A 15049-nucleotide genomic window follows, 5' to 3' on the forward strand; every position below is an offset into this window, starting at 1 on the left:
TCCACCTATTAATTCTCCAAAGCCCACCTCAAGTCTCACCCTCTTCACCAAGTCAGAAGTGACCACAGCAGGGAGTGTGTGCAATTCACCCTTAATCGTTCAGTTGTATACAGTAGACAGGACTATAAGGGTCTTATCTCCTGTATTAACTTGATTAAAATCTCCTCGAAGGCGGAAAAGCTATCTTCTTCACCTATTTATCTGTAACGCCTGGTACAACACTATAGTAAGCATTTAATAAATATCAGCTAGATGGCTGGCAAATCTGTCGTCTACATCAAGAACACAACAGAAAACAGTAAACTGAGGCAATGGAACTGGAGGTAGCCTAGACCTGAGGCCTAAGCAAACGTCCAGGTAAAGGAGGGAAAAAGATGCTGGTCCATGATAAAGCCAAGGAACTGTGAAAGATGACAGTTTTTAATGACCATTGAAAAAATAATCATCTTTATTGAGGTATTACTTACATAAAATGCACCAATTTTACAAGTAGAGTTGGATGAGTTTGGACATGTGACCATCACCACAATCAAAATATAGAACATTCTCCTCACCCCAAAAAGTTCCCTTATGCCTCATCCCAGCCAATCCCCAGCAATAGATAATGTTGATCTACTTTCTGTCACTCTAGATTAGTTTTGCCTGTTGTAAAACTTCTAATAAGTGGATTGTATTTTTATTCATAAGAGTACGTTTGTATGTATGTATAGTATGTATGTACATTTTTCTGTCTGGCTTATTTGCTCACCTATTTTGGAAATGCATCCATGTTGTGTCTCAGTAGTTCATTACTTTTATTGCTTTAGATGTATTCCATTGTATGGATATACCACAATTTGTCTTTGCATTCATCTGTTGTTTAACATTTGAGTTTTTTCCAGGTTTTGGCTATTATGAATAAACCTGCCATGAACATCTGTGTACAAGTCTTTGTGTGGATACATGTTTTCTATGTTTTTTTTTCTTTTTTTAAACACAATGGTCTTCTATGTTTATTTTCCACACAAAGGCTTCCTCTGAATTCTTAAAATATATTTTAAATTAATTTTTATTGGAGTATAGTTGCTTTACAATGTTGTGATAGTTTCTGCTGTACAGCAAAGTGAATCAGTTATACATATACATATACCCACTCTTTTCTAGATTCTATTCCCATATATGTCATTACAGAGTATTGAGTAGCGTTCCCTGCACTATACAGAAGATTTTTTGTTTTTTTGTTTTTTTTTAAGACATTGATGAATGGGTGTTGAATTTTGTCAAATTATCTTTTCTATATCTATTGAGATAATCATATGGTTATTCTCCTTTATTCTACTGCTGTTGTGAATTATATTGATTTTCAAATATTAGACCAACCTTGTATTCTTTAGTCATGTTGTATCATCCTTTCTGTATGTTGATTTGGCTTGCTAATTTTTTTTTAAAAGAATTTTGTGTCTGTGCTCAGGAGGGCTATTGGTCTGCAATTTTCTTTTCTTGTAATGTTTTTGTCTGGCTTTGGTATCAGGGTAATAATGGCCACATAAAATGAGTTGGCACATATTGCTATCTCTTCTATTTTCTGAAAAGAGCTTGTGTAAGATTGGTATTATTTCTTAATATCTGATAGAATTTGCCAGTAAAGCTATGTGGACTTAGATTTTTCTTTGTGGAAAGTTTTAAACTACAAATTTGATTACTTTAACAGATATGTGGCTATTTAGATTTTCTATTTCTTCTTGAGGTAGTTTTTATCACTTTGTGTCTTTCAAAGTTTGTGTCCATTTCATCTATGTTGTAGAATTTAACAGTATAAAGTTTTCATATGTATTTCCCTTTTCATATTTTTAGAATCTGTACCAATACCCCCGCTTGATTTGTGATACTGGTAATTTATATATTCTTTCTTTTTTTCCTTGAACAGTCTAGTTATTGATCTTTTTAAAGAACCAGCTTTTGTTTAATTGATTTTTCTCCATTGTTCATCCATTTTCTATTTTATTTATTTCCACGCTTATCCTTATTCTTTCTTCTACTCACTTTGTATTTAATTTGCTTTTTTCAATTTTCTTAAGGTAGTTGCTTAGATAATTGATTTTAGTTCTTTCTTCTTTTTAAAAAATATTTATTTATTTGGCTGCATTGGGTCTTAGTTGTGGCACATGGGATCTTAGTTGCAGCATGCGGGATCTTTTGTTGTAGCGCAGGGGCTCTCTAGTTGTGGCACATGGGCTCCAGAGCACATGGGCTCAATAGTTGTGGCACAAGGCTCTCTAGTTGTGGCACACGGGCTCTAGAGCACACGGGCTTAGTTGCCCCGTGGCATGGGGGATCTTAGTTCCCCGACCAGGGATAGAACTCATGTCCCCTGCATTGGAAGGCAGATTCTTAACCCCTGGACCACCAGGGAAGTCCCTCGTCTTTTCTAATATTAGCACTTCAAGTATAGATCTCCAAGTACTCCACCTGACACATTTAGATAGATTGCTTTCATTTTCATTCAGCTAAAAATATTTTCTAATTTCTTTCTTTTTCTTTATTAACCCGTGCTTTTAGAAATGTTATTTCATTTCTAACTATTAGGGATTTCCCCAGATATCTGTTATTGACTTAATTCCACTGTGATCAGAGAACATACCTTTTGCATGTGTGATTATATTGGCATTTTGTTGATGAAAGATTAAAGCTTACAAAAAGATAGACACAAGCCTAATCAAACTCCTTGGTTCTTAAAATTATTTAGATGAGAAAAACAAATACCATTGATTAAGTCATTTGCCTCAGGTCTTACAGTGAAAGGCACAAGCTTCTAACCTCTGAGGCCAGACCTCTTTCTAGTATACCACACCATCTTCAAACCAGCATCAAGTGTTCGTGAATTATACATCTGTTTATACTTCATCCAAACTTATTGTTTGCTTTAAACACTGTCTTGCCAGGAAACCTTCTCAAAGTCTCATTTTATCTCAGCACATTCATCAAGAAATCTCCTATTCTAATCTAGGACTCATTGGAATTCCACACACACTCCTCTCATCCTGAACTTTTTTTTTATTTCCATTTTTATTGTATATATATATTTTTTATTTTATTCATTTATTTTTATATAGCAGGTTCTTACTAGTTATCTACTTTATACATATTAGCATATATATATGTCAATCCCAATCTCACAATTCATCCCACCACCCCCCACCTCTGCTTTCCCCCCTTGGTGTCCATACATTTGTTCTCTACATCCGTGTCTCTATTTCTGCCTTGCAAACCAGTTCATCTGTACCATTTTTCTAGATTCCACATATATGCATTAATAGACAGTATTTGTTTTTCTCTTTCTGACTTACTTCACTCTGTATGACAGTCTCTAGGTCCATCCACGTCTATACAAATGACCCAGTTTCATTCCTTTTTATGGCTGAGTAATATTCCATTGTACATAGGTACCACATCTTCTTTATCCATTTGTCTGTCGATGGACATTTAGGTTGCTTCCATGACCTGGCTATTGTAAATAGTGCTGCAATGAACAACGGGGTGTATGTGTCTTTTTGAATTATGGTTAGAGAACATACATTTTTATGCTTTAATTTCCTCTAAAATTATTGAGATTTATTTTATGGTGCAACACATTGGCAGTGAATATTGTATATGCACCTGAGAAGAATGTGTATTCAGTTATTGGTGGATAAAGTGTTCCACAACTGTCAATTAAGCCAAAGTGGTTGATAGTGTTATTCAGGTCATCTATAGCTTTCTGACTTTTCTATCAACTTGTTTTATCAATTACTAAGGGAGGAGTGCTGAAATATCCAAATATAGTTGTGGATTTTCTATTTCATTTTCAGTTGTCAGTTTTTGCTTTATATATTTTGCAGCATTGTTATTTAGTTCCTACACACTTAGGATTACTTTTTTGTCTTCTTGATGAATTGACTCCTTTATCATGATATATTATTCCTCTTCCTCCCTGGAAATGTTCCTGTTTTGAAGTTTATTTTGTCCTTTATTGATAAAATCACTTCCAGTTTCTTGTGATTCATATTTGTCTAGTATAATTTTTTCTATTCTTTTACCTCACCTGTATTTTACAGTGTTTTCCTCATAGATAGCATTTGGAATGATAATCTCTGTCCTTTAAGTAGAATGTTTAGACCATTTACATTTAATGTAATTATTGACATGTTGGGGTTTACGTCTACTGTCTTGCTTTTTGTGTGTTTCCCATCTGTTCTTTGTTTACTCTTTTCTCAATCAATTCAATCCTTTTTGATTGAATATTTTTATGGTATTCCATCTCCAATATTGCCTTATTAGCTATGCCTCTTTTAAAAATGTTTTTAGCTGTTGCTCCAGGGTTTACAATGTGTATCTCTAATTTATCACAGTCTATCTTACAGATATCTTCCTGGTTTTTTTCCTAACTCACTGGAAACTCCTCAATCTCCTTTTCTGGTTCTTATCTTCTCTACCTGTAAATCAGGCCACAGTCCTTTTCTCTTCTCTACCTATTCTGACTCTCTGGGTAATCTCATCTAGTCCTATGGTTTTAAATCCCAGCTATAAATTCAGTCTTAGCTTTTCCCTTGAGCTCTAGATATCTAACTGCTTAAGTAACACTACACCTAGATGTCCAAAAGACATCTCAAACTTAACACATCTAAAGTGGAGCTCTTGATTTTCCCTCTCATACTTTTCTGTCCTTACCCCTGCCCGGTCTGCCATACTTCAGTTAACAGTATCACTCAGTTGTAACAAAAACCTAGTAGTTAGCTGTGAATCCTCTATTGTTTTCATCTCCTATATCCAATTCATTAGTAAGTCCAATGGATTCTGCTCCCAGTATAACTCCTCCCCATCTCTGTTGCTACCACCCTAGTCTAAGCCACCACCGTCTCTCACTTGCACTCCTAAAATAGCTTCCTGATTTCCTTTCTTCCATTATTGTTCCCTACTGCCTTTTCTCCACACAGTAGCTGAAATGATCTTTGAACAAAAATCCCATCCCCACTCCACTCCTCTGTTTAAAACCTTCCAGTGTCTTCCCATCACACTCACAATAAAAATCCAGAACTCTTTTGCCCAACATGATCCCAACAAAATTTGGTGCTGGCCTACTTTTCTGGCGTCATCTCCATCATGCTCTCCACACACAATAAACTGGAGTCACACAGGAGTTCTTGCTGTTCTTAAAAACAAGCTGAGCTTTTTCCTGCCTGAGGGACTTTATGCTAGCTCTTCCTTCTGCCTGGTATCTCCGTGGTCCACTCCTTCTCAACATTAAGATCTGTGTTTAAATGCCACTTCTGACCGACCCATCTTAAATATCTCCTCATGCCCAAGTCACTATCCATCTCCCCCTTACTCTGCTTTGTTTTCTTCATAGCATTTTTTACCATTTGAAATTCTATTCATTTACTCATTTTGGTTGTCTTCCTTCTTAGAATGTACCTTTGACAAGAGTAGGCACTTTGTTCAATGCAACATCTTCATATTAAGAGCAGTATCTGGCACATAGTAAGTGCTCAATAAATATGAATCCATCACAATAGGCTTATTTTTTAAAAGAAAACAATCTTTAGGAGTCAATAGACTAAAAACATATGAGTGAAAATTTACTTTCTCCTGGTTCCTTGTCTGAAAACTGTTTGTTAGATATAACTCTTTTCATTAATAGACTACAGGTTCTGGCTTGTCCACAGAAAGATTCCTCTACTGAGTGACGTACCAGGCTAATCCATCCTGAGAAGCAGATGATGATCTTTAGCCCAAGTTCTCATAGACAATGCTGTGTCCTGCTCAGTCTCATTGGATACTTTTGATGAACTGTCAAAGCCTGAAGGAGCCAGAAATCACTCCTTAGGAAATCCTAACTCGGAACACTTCCTATTTCCCAGACATCCACACAGCATATAATACGCTGCACTGGGCTGCCAGATGTTTCCTTTCTATCCCAGCATTGTCCCAAGTCACCCTCTCCATTGAGATGGTGCAGCCATGGTACTAAAGGGAGCATCTATCTGTTATTAATGGATATTTATCTTATAACTTTTAAAGAAGGGCCAAGGTACAACTGGCAAGTGGGAGATACTATGGGAAGAGGGAAAAAAAATCCTTGCATCTTCCATGCTTTGGAGAAGATGGAGTCAATGGAATCTTCATTTGGTCAAGTTGTCAATATATCAAACCAATCTGGTGACAAGAACAAGGTTGTAAGGAGGGAAATTATTAGGACTATTAGGCCTATATCCAGAAAACAAGAACAGAGATTGGGCACAGGGTAGGCAGAATGGAGGAGATGAAGGTAAGCCCCTCAGGATCTACTAGAGAAAGACTATTGGAAATCCTATAGGAGCTGCTGCCAGCAATACACAATTTTCATTAATTACCTCAATTGTGGCTGTTATCCCCTGAATGAGAAACATGGCTTTACTTCGAAGCAGGCAGTGAGGCTGGCAGAAAGCTGAAACCTGAAAATCAGCAGATACAGGGCTGCATACAGCCCTTACTATTGAAATTAAGCCACATCCAAAACACAGCGGGAGGACTCCAAATAACTTCAGACAGCAGCCAGCCATGCAGGGCCCTCACCAGGCACCGGATGGACGCGCTCCGGACTTGTCAAGAGGCCCAAATCCCAAGTGCTCATTTCAATAACATAAGAAAATAAACATGGGGCTTATTTATAGCACAGGAAAGGGACTGGGGCAAAAGAACCACTAATTCAGTAATCCACCCTGACGGGGCCAGATAGGATCCAGACCCCCAAGCTCTCTGGCAACAGGGTGAGCAGAAATAGGGGCCGGAAAAGGGCTGGCTGCCAGCAGCACCAGGTACAATCTGGCAAGGACCTTGGGTAAGGAGAGAGGAAGAGATCCATCATTGCATCTCACCCACCCAGGTCTAAGCGCTCTTGCCATTCTCCAATTTCTGGTTGAGGAAACTAAGGCATAGGAGTGGACTCCCTCAAGGCCAAGGAAAGCCCAGGGTTCAACTCAGAGGAAGATGCTATGAGACGAGGAAATAACACAATGCTTGCATCCTCCAGGCACCGCAGAAGATGGTGTAAATGGAATCCTCATTTACAGCTGGGACTAAAACGTATGTTGTGGAGTCCTAGGCCACTGATGGACTCGCACCATCTCACAGAGCTAAGAACTCCCACTGGAACTGGAGCTCCTGGAGATCAAGACTGTGTCTTATTCCATTCTATCTCCTGGACCCAGCATAGGGTCTGGCAAAGAGTACATTTTGATGAATCAATGATTCATCAATTTCTAATTGATGAAACAATTAGAAAACTGAATGACTGACTACTACCTTACCTGGGTCAGTAACTAGTCGGTTGTTCTTCAGCTGTGATTACCAGAAAACCAGACATTCCTTGAGCTTCTTCTTAGGCATAGTAGTTAAGGAACGAAGGTGGCAGCTGTAAATAAAAGCTCAAATATATACACTGTGAGGGGAAGGCTCTGCAGAGTGGGTGGAGTGGCTGGAGGCTTGGGTCCAAGACCCACGGATTCTGGTCCCTGCTCTGTTGGCAGCTGTCACTCTATGTGCAGCTCCTGAGACGCTGGAGATGAGCTGGTGCTTTGCTGAGGAAACCTCTAGCAGACACAGCTGCCTGGTACCTCTCAAGAGTGACCCAGACATCCTACCCTTTCTTCGTCTTGGCCTGAACAGCTCTGTGCCAGTCAGGAGGACTGGGAAGAAATGCAACCAGGGGCCCAACCAGTTGGGAGCTGAAGAAAGGAAAACACTCTACCCTGAAAAGGCCATAAATGTGAGGAAACCAAATGCCAGACACAGATGCTGGTGACTCAACAATTTCTTGAAAAGGAGAGAAGCCTGGAAAGCTGGGAGAGGGGGCCAAACTGCCCAGCCACCTTCCCTGTGTTGCCGGCAACGGTGAGCCTGACATTGAAAAGCCGAGGCACCACACTGCCTGGACAGACCACACAACCCCTCCCTGGGAACCTGGACGTCACAAAGCCTGTCACGGGGGACCCTTGACAGTCCATTTAATAGAGGTGCAGGGCTTCCCTGGTGGCGCAGTCGTTGAGAGTCCGCCTGCCAATGCAGGGGACACAGGTTCGTGCCCTGGTCCTGGAAGATCCCACATGCTGTGGAGTGGCTAGGCCCGTGAGCCATGGCCTCTGAGCCTGCACGTCCAGAGCCTGTGCTCCGCAACGGGAGAGGCCACAACAGTGAGAGGCCCATGTACCGAAAAAAAAAAAAAAAAATAGAGGTGCAAGAGAGGCTGTGAGTTTACCTTAGGATGTTCCCACCCTAAAGAAGGGAAAACCTTACAACTGAGAGCAGAGTCCATCTGCCTACCTTTCCTCTGCCAGGAGCAGCTCAATGAGGCCTGTTCAGGTCATCACACCAGGCCTCACTGGCAAATTGGAGCCCAAAGCTGCCCCCAGTTTTACTCAGAAGCAAACACTAGATTAGGACGGGAGCCCCAGGGCTTGGGACAGAGCTCTGGGGTGAGATGAGCAGCCAGACCCCAGGGTTCATATGCCTCCGGGCCCTGAGTGGAAAGCTCAAGTCACTTCCAAAGGCTTCCTGGACGGCAGCCGCCTACCAACATGGCTGGCGCTCCTGCCAGGACTGCTCCTCAGGAAGTGGCTGAAGGGGCGAGGGGCCAGTGGGCATTCTCTGCCTCTGCCTCTCTGAGCCAGGGCTGCTCAGGGAATGGCCTGCTGTGGCTTCTGCTGCTGCAATAGAAGACGACCAGGAGAAATGGAAAAATCAGCCTACCCCCAGAGATGCTACTGTCCCCATAGCGAAGGAAACCCACCAGGCTCAGGGTGGCTGGATGATGGGGAATCTCCAACACCCAAAACCTCCACCCTGTCGGCTGGGTTCCCCCGGGATCCTGGGACTGCAGAGCCAGGAAGAATCCCCCCAAAACTGAACCACTTCCCAACATGTCTCTGCTTCATCTACTTCTTCTTCTTTTTTTTTTTAAAGATTTATTATTTATTTTATTTTATTTTATTTTTGGCTGCTTTGGGTCTTAGTTGTGGCATGCGGGATCTTTCGTTGCGGCGTGGGCTTCTCTCTAGTTGTGATGTGCGGGTTTTCTCTTCTCCATTTGTGGCGTGCAAGCTCTCTAGTTGAGGCATGCAACCTCAGTAGTTGTGGCGTGCAGGCTTAGTTGCCCCACGGCATGTGGGATCTTAGTTCCCTGACCAGGGATCGAACCCGTGTTCCCTGCACTGTAAGGAGGATTCTTTACCACTGGACCACCAGGGAAGTCCCTGCTTCATGTACTTCTTAATTCTACCATCAAAGGGTCTTGGACTTGAACCCAGCAATCAGACCTTTAGAACTCCATGGCTAGAAGCCTGCTGCCTTTCAGTGGCAAGCATCCTCCAGTCAGGACTGTCCCAGGAGGAAGCCAGGATCACAGAGCTATTAGCAACCTCTTCAGCAAGTGAGAGCACAGAGGCTGCTGGCCTCTTCCAGCTCCCAGTCCTGGTCAGCACAGGCCAGGATGATGGTCACTTTTTCCAGAGGCAGCAGAGAAACTCCTAAAAACCACAAGCTGGAAGCACACAAGGCTTCAGCAGAGAAGCCAGAGTTCTGACCTTCATGACACTGAGTAAGAAGAGGAGACAGGATAGCACCATTTGCAGGAAAGAACCAGAGATTCTGAGAACAAGAGTTGATATCTTCCTCCTTAATTTTCCCAGAAAAGGAGGTTTTTGCCTAAACATGTGTGAGGTTTGATAAAATACATGAGATAAGAATATTAACAGCTAGCTAATGTTAACCAACAAAAGTGTTTCCAACCTTGGCATTCCAAGTGGGACAGCCCATCCTAATTAGATCCCTGGGGGCAAAGGGAAGTGACTTAGAGCACACATTTGGGCCAAGGCCAGGGCCAACTCAGGTTCATCGTCTGTACAGGCCAGTAGGATACAACTCCCTTTTTTTTTTTTTTTTTTTGCGGTTCACGGGCCTCTCACTGTTGTGGCCTCTCCCGTTGCGGAGCACAGGCTCCGGACGCACAGGCTTAGCAGCCATGGTTCACGGGCCCAGCTGCTCCGCGGCATGTGGGATCTCCCCGGACCAGGGCACGAACCCGTGTCCCCTGCATCAGCAGATGGGACTCCCAACCACTGCGCCACCAGGGAAGCCCAGGATGCAATTCCTTAAAAAAGATTTCTTAAATCTAAAACCAGCTGTTGTCTATTGTAGGCCAGAACATGACATTTTAATTAGCATTATTGTTCCACTTCTAAAACCAGGCCCTATGGCATCCCAAGGACAGATGATCCCCGCCCAGGCTTATAGGTGAGCTTGCTGGTGAGCAGTTCAGAAATTCACCAACACAGGGGTGAGTCCCTAGTCTCTGAATCCATGAATCACGATCACTTCCTATATTCCTGTCCTGAATTCCTGAATTTCTCCTGGTGACCTGCACCCCCTGTCTGTTCCTAGGAATAGAAGCTTTGAGGTTTGCTTCCAGTGCCTAGGATGTAATACTCATTCTATAATAAAAATTATTTTCTGCTATGTTGCAAGATCTAGCCCCCAATGTTTCTGGGGGTAGTAAGGTACTTGAAATAGAGTTTTAATGCCCTTAGAAGTCCAATAACTCCTAAGAAGGTGAAAAAGGCCCACTCACTCAGTCCCCTGGGGCCCCCAATGACTTCAGATTGAAGCATTTCTTTTTTTTTTTTTTTTTTGCTGTACACGGGCTTCTCACTGTTGTGGCCTCTCCCATTGCGGAGCACAGGCTCCAGATGCGCAGGCTCAGCGGCCATGGCTCAAGGGCCCAGCCGCTCCGCGGCATGTGGGATCTTCCCAGACCGGGGCACGAACCCGTGTCCCCTGCATCGGCAGGCGGACTCTCGACCACTGCGCCACCAGGGAAGCCCTGAAGCATTTCTCTTCCATCATCAAAGGGCACCTAAAGAGGGAGGGAGGATTAATTTACCTTTTGAGAGGGAGAACTGGATTAGAAACCAGCCACTAAGGCAGTGCAGTCGGTGGTGTGAAAAGAGCTGAGTGCTATACATTGAGGGTGAGGTAACACATATGCAATGTCAGCACAGTTCTTGGCTTTTAGCTGGGATTTAAATGTGAGGCCTTCCTCCCCTCCCACCTGCCCCAAATCTTGGAAAACAAGCTAGAGAACCCCTAGAAAGGTCAGAGGTACTCACTGTGCCAGTTACCAGTATCTGGGTGTACAAGAGAAAACCCTTCCTCTTGGTTTCTATCATACCAGCCCCAGTACTATGAATAGGAGGCCAAAATGCCTTCCCATATCCCCTGCTGACTAGTATCTAATAATTCAAATCATTAGTACTGATTAAGCACCTGTGTTTGCAGCTGCACTACACGAATAAATCACAACTCCGGTGTCTGCATCTGCAAAATGAATGACCTGGAGATGCTATCTCATCCCTTCTACCTGTAACAGTCCGTGATTCTACCGCTCCTTAATATGAAAGATGAGACTCTCAAGATTTCCACTCTCAATTTTGCTACTTCTGAAAGTTTTCTTTGGCCTCTCAAAGTCTATGAGAACACATCTGAAGTGACTCGTTAAAACTGCAAGTTTGAAAACTACAGCGGGAGAACAGCTCACCTTCGTGTCACTCGACAGAACAATGCGTGGTGGTTTAGTGACTTGGACTGGCACACAACTAGATTTCAGTAATTATACCCATATTCCAAGCAAACTATTATGTATTTTGTGTTCTGGGGACATATGTTATGGCTAAAGCCCAAACTGTGGCTAATCTTAATATTAGAGCCAGATAAATCTGTTTCGAATCCATAACATCTAACATTTGCCAGGGTAGATTTGTTCATCAACTGGGCTTAAAGAGGTATAATTCACACATGTGCAGTATTACTAAATGCTGAAATGTAACGATTTAAATACACCAGCAACTATTGCAAAACAGTTGTTATAACAGCATTTAACATTAGCCAGAACCTCTCTGGCTAATGTTAGGTTTATACCAAGAGAATGAGGGAAATTGTGGCATCCCCTTGGGGTGAGGGTCACAACTGCCTCAGCTTTTACAACATGGTACCAGCAGAGCGACTCAGTGTATGGCTATGAGAGGCCTTCTGTTTTTCCTGGAGAAGATCTAGATCTAATCAGGAAGCATACAGATTCCTTTGGAGGTTTGGGGACACATCTTCTCTAAGAGTGTTTGTAGTCCGGGGCTTTTCCTCTGCTGGGTGTACATGGCACCGGACACTCCTCCTGGCTACGTATCTTCCCAGACATGAGGAGGAGAGAGACTGGAGTTGAGGCCAAAAGATAGCGTTAAATACACACAAAAAGAAAGAGAGTTCCATAACCAATATTTAAGACATAGTAGGAAACGGAATAAAAAATAATTTTAATCATATCAAAAAGCCAAACCAAAGAGAGACAGTTCATGGAACGTATAGGTCCCATCTCGGCAGCCGGTGCTCTTCTCTGGACGAGGCCAGTGCCCCATTATCCCAAGGCATCAAATGCCACTAAGATGTTTGGATTTTGCACCAAATTCTGGGCATGGCTTTTCCTCTGAAGAACTCACTGATTTGAAATAACGAAAAGTGAGAAACAGGGAGCTCTTACATGATTCCCCAAAGCTGAAATGGGCTGGAGGTTTCTCAGCTGTCTTACAGCCAGTGAAGTTTCCTCTTAGACCTTGTATTGAGCTACAAACAAAGGACGCCTGAGCTGGCCTTACCCCTGGAGCCTGCCCAAGGCTTCCATCTGGAGTTTTCAGAGAGAACCCATCAAAAGCATCAGAGGATGCACGAGGTATTCAGATGTCCTTCCTGGGCTCTTGTTCTCGGGTAAGCAGGCTGGGCAGGGGTGTGCCAATCTCCCACTCTGAAATCTGGGCATCAGAGTGCTGGGGGGGACGTGTTCTCTTCCTCCGCCCGGGATTAGCGTTCAGACCTCCACCAGCAGCACGTTTCATAAGCTGCCGATGTTGGGGAAGCTCTTCAGTTTCTCAGGAAAGTCGTCCTTGTACAGGACGGGGTCGGCTCGGTGCTCCACCACCTTAAGAGGCATTGTCCCAAAGACAGAAGCAAACTTGTTGATGCACTCAGACCTGTGGGGTGTGGGGAGGGCAGTGGAGCACATGAGAGGGACAGGGGGTGGGGAAGTGAGAAACCGTTGGAGAGGCTGAGAGATGAGAGCAAAATACCAGTACATCGTCTTCAACATCTACAAGAGAAACGCAAGGATCCCCAGCATGCTCCCAGGTTCTTAACACGGTTGGGAGGGTGTGGATAAAGGAAGTGATCTGGGGGGACTTCAACTAGTAGTTCTGCAGGAGAAAGGGAACCAGGGATGCTGTTTGGAGGCCAGGGGCCTGCAGAGGTCAGAATATCTTTTCCCCTCCCCCTCAAATTCCAGTCATTCTTCCAGCTCCGTAGAAGCGGGCCTCAAACCAAGGTGGATTAGCTGCCAACAATCCTTAACCCCATCCCTGCCAGCTAAAGAGAAGACAAAGGGTGGAGAGGCAAAAGGCACTTGGATCTGAGCTTCAGCCCACTCAAGTTTAAAAGGGAGAAGGGAAGATCTTACACGTGGAGCGATGGAAGGCAGGAGGGGGCAATGGGGTGCTGAACCTCAATTTCAAAGGACAAACACTTCAGTCATTCAACCCACATCTACTGCGGGCCTGTGAGTGGCAATCTCTGGGAATTATGGGTCAACTTCCATAAGCTCTTCCATGAAAGCTGAAGTTCACATAGGACGGCTTTCATAATTTTAGCCACTCCTGTGTTAGAACCGGCAGCAACAAAGCAACAAGCAACTTAACACTGCTGGGGGAGGAGGCAGTTCAGCACCCCACCCCCGGCCCCCCAACACCGCCCCCAGCCTGGTAAGCAGCCTCCTCAGAGGGGAGCAGGTCAGACACGCTGGCGGGAAATGGTTCTGGTCAATCAGGCCAACTGAGTGTGACAGCTGGCTAATGAGGACACTTCAGCATCAGACCCAAGGGGGAAAAGAAGCCCGTAAAAACCACTTTCGAAGCTAAGGGGCCCTCAAGAATGGATTTCAGAGAGGTCAGTATTCTCTCTCCTCAGTCAGGCCCATGGCACCTGAGAAAGGGTTACCAGGTAGGGGCTGAATTTCAAGACACAGACCAGAAGGCTCTTCTGTCCTCAGAGATACTGTAAGCCTTGTTTCAACTTATTTTAATCAATAGCTTTTATTTGAGTCCTTCGAGCTTTAGCAAGAAACCAATAAATAAAGAAGCCAGTTACTATCAATTCTTTTCTCTTGCTTATTCTCTTGGTCAAAACGTGTTACTATTTCATTCTGAGCTCTTCCAGCTAATAAGATCACTGTGTCCGTGACCACAAACCAACAGCAATTAACATTTATTCTATGCTCCAGGCTGTGTTACAAGTGCTTGACATGTATTAGTAACTCACTTCACCCTCACAACAACCCTGTGAGGCAGGTCTACTATCCTTCCCACTGTACACTGGGAAGACAGAGACACATCACAGAGAGGCTAAGAGACAGGACCAAAGGCCAAATAACTAGTAAGAGGCAGAACCAAACCCAGGCATTCCGGCTGCTGAGGCTAAAGTCTTCATTATGAGATGATACACATTTATTTATTAACATAATTCTCGGGTCTAAAGGGAGGAGCTGGAAATTAACAACTGTTGAGCACCTATGACGTGCCGGCTAATTTACATACACGATCTCAATGATTCCTTTAAATATCCCCGTCCATACGCCCAAGGATTGGTGTATAGTAGCTTCCTGTTATGGTTTGAGAAATTCAGGCTAAGAGAGGCTAAGGGACTGCCCAAGGACCCCAAGCTGCAAAGTGGTGGAGCTGGGTTTCAAACCCAGTCTTGCGCTGGCAATAGAGCCCTTGCTCTTTCTCTCAGACTCTACGATAACCCACAGGTCACTGAATTTCCCTCCTGTTGGAAGTCTTCTGAGACTCAGGAGGTCGTAGTCCCAGGTACCAAATTGACAGGAGACTGGGGAAAAGACCGAGGGGTTTTAACAAAATGGTATGAAGCAAGCACTGGACAACAGCTTTTCTCTCCTTAAATCATGAGG

At 43.6% G+C, this 15049-nt stretch overlaps 1 protein-coding gene across 3 annotated transcripts in view; it reads right to left on the minus strand.

Moving 5' to 3' along the window:
* Positions 1–12317: 12317 nt before the first annotated feature.
* Positions 12318–15049, minus strand: part of EXT2 (exostosin glycosyltransferase 2) — a 135115-nt gene continuing 132383 nt past the window's right edge. For all 3 annotated transcript variants that reach the window (XM_082628826.1, XM_082628825.1, XM_082628824.1), the window contains one exon: positions 12318–13064. In XM_082628826.1, coding sequence (XP_082484952.1) covers positions 12926–13064 — 139 coding nt within the window. In that variant the 3' untranslated portion in view covers positions 12318–12925. The remainder of the gene's footprint in view (positions 13065–15049) is intronic.

Source organism: Mesoplodon mirus (assembly GCF_964341445.2).
Source record: "Mesoplodon mirus genome assembly, chromosome: 7".
Lineage (NCBI taxonomy): Eukaryota > Metazoa > Chordata > Mammalia > Artiodactyla > Ziphiidae > Mesoplodon > Mesoplodon mirus.